Source organism: Hibiscus syriacus, unplaced genomic scaffold, assembly GCF_006381635.1.
Source record: "Hibiscus syriacus cultivar Baekdansim isolate YM2019G1 unplaced genomic scaffold, ASM638163v2 tig00011761_pilon, whole genome shotgun sequence".
Lineage (NCBI taxonomy): Eukaryota > Viridiplantae > Streptophyta > Magnoliopsida > Malvales > Malvaceae > Hibiscus > Hibiscus syriacus.
The window spans coordinates 568760-573148 of NW_024062256.1; the positions used below are offsets into that span (position 1 = coordinate 568760).

Genomic DNA, 4389 nt, shown 5'->3' on the forward strand with positions numbered 1-4389 from the left:
GCCCATTGAATTTATATTAACGGCTAAACCCAACCTTGTTTAAACACAAAAGGACAACCCAAAACTATTGCACTAGAAATTTCAAAAGAGCTTCTCTTCGTTATTACGATTTAAACTACACGTCTAGTATTCCACTATCATTTTTATTTTGTTTTAGTCACTCAACTATTTTATATTTCAAAATCATATATATCCCATTTTGATTTCATTTTGGCTATCCAACATTAAAACTTTAACAGTCGTGCGACGTATCACCATAATGTAATGGCATTCATCATTGATTTTTTTTTTAAATGCCACAGTAATTATTCTGTTGATTTTTTAATGACGGGTGACCAAAATGTACCCAAAACGTAACAATAGGTATGATTTTGAAACAAATAATAGTAGAGTAATCAAAACATAATAAAGTGATAGTTAAGTCACTAAACATATAGTTTACCCTATTATTTGTTATCCGTACAAGTCAATACATACCACCAATGTTACCAACCTCTCACCAGCTATGAATTTGCCTAACATAATGCAAAAGCCAACAAAATTCTTGGTGGATCCCACCATACCATTCCAATACCAACTTTGGCATCATTTTTCCTAACCTCATAGGAAAAAACAAATATGAGCATTAAAATTAGGCTCCTTTGGCTTTGGTTATGAATATACTATTGTAAAGCTTAAGAAAGAAAGTGATACCACAACTCAATGGATGGACCTCATGATCAACTCATATATTACTTTTGAAACATGTCACACCATGAGTGCGACACCGGTCCCATTGGATAATTTGTGACTTCACCAGCTCCTCCACCCACTTGGTAAACCCCAAATTGTCGGTCCAGCCTGGGTTTCCAACTTCCATATAAGCTCCTTCCATTCCCTTATTCAGAGCAATTGGGATCTCTAAAGAAGCTTTGAAGAATTGTGGGAAATGGAAACCAAAGCAGAAGAGCAGCAATCTCAGGCCGGTAGGCACCAAGAAGTTGGCCACAAGAGCCTTTTGCAGAGTGATGCTCTTTACCAGGTAGGTTGGATTTTTTCATTTTTTTTATTTTTAAATAGTTTAAATTGATTACGAGATAACGCTTGTTTAGAATCTTTATTGCGCACACATCGTAAATACAATTTATTAAATATGAAACCTCTAGAAAGAATAAATCCTAAAGTTGCATGATGGGTTCTGAATCTTTTTATTTTTAGACCATGTTTTGGCATTAGATTTTGATTTCATTAATGGGGTTTTGGTTTTATGACAGTATATCCTGGAGACTAGTGTGTATCCTAGAGAGCCTGAACCCATGAAGGAGCTCAGAGAGATAACCGCCAAGCACCCATGGTATTTGTTTCTTCATTCGGATTTTTCAAATTAAATCACTCAGAGATAAAGGTAAAAGTTTATGTTAGAGGATAAATTTTAAAAATTTTAGATATAAAATTTTTAAAATAAATTCAAATTATTCATAAAATTATAAAAAAATATGAAATTATGTGATAATTTGAAATTTCTATTTTCTTCTTTCTTTCAAACAGGAACATCATGACAACGTCAGCTGATGAAGGTCAGTTCTTGAACATGCTTATTAAGTTGATCAATGCCAAGAACACCATGGAGATCGGTGTTTACACCGGCTACTCTCTCTTAGCTACGGCACTTGCTCTCCCTGATGATGGAAAGGTATCTATTATTTACCTAATCATTGAATTTATCCTTTAAATAACACCAGAAATTTAACCCAGTTTTTGTTTGTTTACAGATCTTGGCCATGGATATTAACAGAGAAAACTACGAGCTGGGTCTGCCTGTTATCCAAAAAGCTGGTGTTGCACACAAAATTGATTTCAAAGAAGGACCTGCAATGCCTGTTCTTGACGAATTATTACAAGATGTAAACTTTACCATCCCCATACATCTTTTTTTTCTTCTTGTTTGAGAAATCGCGTGGGTTAACTGATTCTGTAATGGCAGGAAAAGAATCATGGATCCTTTGACTTCATCTTTGTGGATGCTGATAAGGACAACTACATAAACTACCACAAGCGGCTGATTGAGCTAGTGAAAGTTGGTGGTTTGATCGGCTACGACAACACCCTGTGGAATGGCTCGGTGGTGGCGCCGCCTGATGCTCCTCTCAGGAAGTATGTTAGGTATTACAGAGACTTCGTTTTGGAACTCAACAAGGCTCTTGCTGTTGACCCCAGGATCGAGATTTGCATGCTTCCCATTGGTGATGGAATCACCCTTTGCCGTCGCATCAAATGAACCACGGTCATAGTCACCACCGTCGCCGCCCTCCAAATTTTATCACCTCTCCTTATGAGTTTATATTTCTAATTACTCTAGACTATTTAATTTTTATTTTCAAATATTATAATCGTCAACAGATTTTCAAAATATTATAATATGGATATATGGATATATGATTTTAAGTTAGGAGACGAATTTGAATTTATAAAATTTCAAGAGAATAAACTTTAACTTATAAAATTTGAGGGGAAATAGATTTTCAATAAAAAATACATAGAAAAAATTTAAAATATATAATAATTTTAAATTTTTATGAGGCAACCGCTCCACTCAGTCCCCCTAGATCTATCTGTGGATTTTTTTAAAGAGAAAATAACCTCAGTGACCGAAAATGTCTTATAATATACTGTTTTAATCAAATTTTTTTGGATTTGTCAAAATGACCAATAAATTCGCAACGCGAATTCTAATTTCGCAACCCAGTTTCCAAATTCGCGTTGAGATTTTTCAAATTCGCAACGAGAATCTGTAAATCGCAACACAGAAGTCAAATTCGCAACGATAGTCAAATCCGCAACACAAAAGTCAAATCCGCAATGCGATAGTCAAATTCGCAACGCGGTAGTTAAATTCGCAACACTGAATTTCAAATTCGCAACACAAAAGTCAAATTCGCAACGCGATAGTCAAATTCGCAACGCGATAATCAAATTCGCAACATAAAAGTCAAATTCGCAACGCGATAGTCAAATTCGCAACACGAAACACAATATTAATTTCGCAACACAAATGTAAACAATATTATCGCAAATCATAACCTAAAACCCTAAATCACAACTCAATCCATCTCCATCTCTCACTCTCTACGGCGACATTGTCACCATCTCCGACGAAATCCGTCTCCATCTCCGGCGAAATCCGTCTATCTCCATCTCTCAGAGCAACCCTCACAACCATTCACGGTCAGAAATGGAAAATCAACTACCGATGGTTAGTTTTTTAATCTCTTATTTTTATTTTGAAATTTTTGTATTATTATTAGATTTTTCTTATATTGATGATAAATTTACTGGTAATTTCAATATATATAAAGATTAACCATTTCACTGAGATTGCTTAGTAAATTCATTCAGTTGCTGCCAATACTGCTAAAATGTTTAGTCTTTAACCCTGTGAAATTAGTATTTGTCTTTGTTTTGTCTTTTTGTTGAAGAAATGCAATTCATTCAAGTTTCAATTTGCAGAAGAATAGTTTTTGAAACTTAAATTCGCAACACGAAAATGAAAATCGCAACACCAAAATCGCAATGTGAAAATGAAAATCGCAACGCGATTTTAGTTTCGCGTTGCGATTTTCATTTCGCGTTGCGATTTTCTCGTTGCTATTTTGGTGTTGCGATTTTCATTTTCGTGTTGCGAATTTAAGTTTCAAAAACTATTCTTTTGCAAATTGAAACTTGAATGAATTGCATTTCTTCAACAAAAAGACAAAACAAAGACAAATATTAACTTCACAATGTTGCTAATTTAAGTTTCAAGAATAAACTACTACTCTTTATGTTGTCATTGAACCTGCACTAAACATATATGTTGTCCTTTTAAATGTTTATATAAGTGCTTACTTCTGGAATGTTATTTGATGCATTTTGTGAACTATGATGGAATAATGAGAGCATGTGAATACCGTGCTAGTTTGAAACATATTTGACTTTGTTTTCACTATTTAATGTCATGTCTGTTTATAGTGTATAATTTGTAGTTTTTGGTATATCTAACTTGGTATGTTTATTGTTTTTGTAGAATTTTTTTTCGGCTGCATTGACCTTAAGGAATAAATTAAGCTTAGCCACTAAAATTGCGTCGACGCTTACACCTCTACAAAGAAAATTGTTTGAGGATACTTGCTTTGGGCCATGGCTGAAAGTACAACATACTGGTGGAGATGCTATGTTGACACATTTGTTTCTTCAAACCATTACTAACGATCTACCCAAGATGATACAACGTGGTGATGAAGAGATATGTTTCATTTCCTCCGGCACTGGCGTATACTTGTTTTGGGCAGGAGGAGTTTTGCTTAATCACTGGTCTACACTTCGACACGATGAAGTTACCCGGTACACTAGTCATATCTCCCACCCATCATG

At 34.7% G+C, this 4389-nt stretch overlaps 1 protein-coding gene across 1 annotated transcript; it reads left to right on the plus strand.

The window, feature by feature from the left end:
• Nucleotides 1–909: 909 nt before the first annotated feature.
• Nucleotides 910–2428, plus strand: LOC120204954 (caffeoyl-CoA O-methyltransferase). The gene is made up of 5 exons (XM_039204935.1): nucleotides 910–1021; nucleotides 1254–1333; nucleotides 1528–1672; nucleotides 1752–1883; nucleotides 1964–2428. The coding sequence occupies exons 1-5, from the start codon at nucleotides 929–931 to the stop codon at nucleotides 2255–2257; spliced, it is 744 nt and encodes a 247-aa protein (XP_039060866.1). The 5' UTR covers nucleotides 910–928; the 3' UTR covers nucleotides 2258–2428.
• Nucleotides 2429–4389: the final 1961 nt, after the last annotated feature.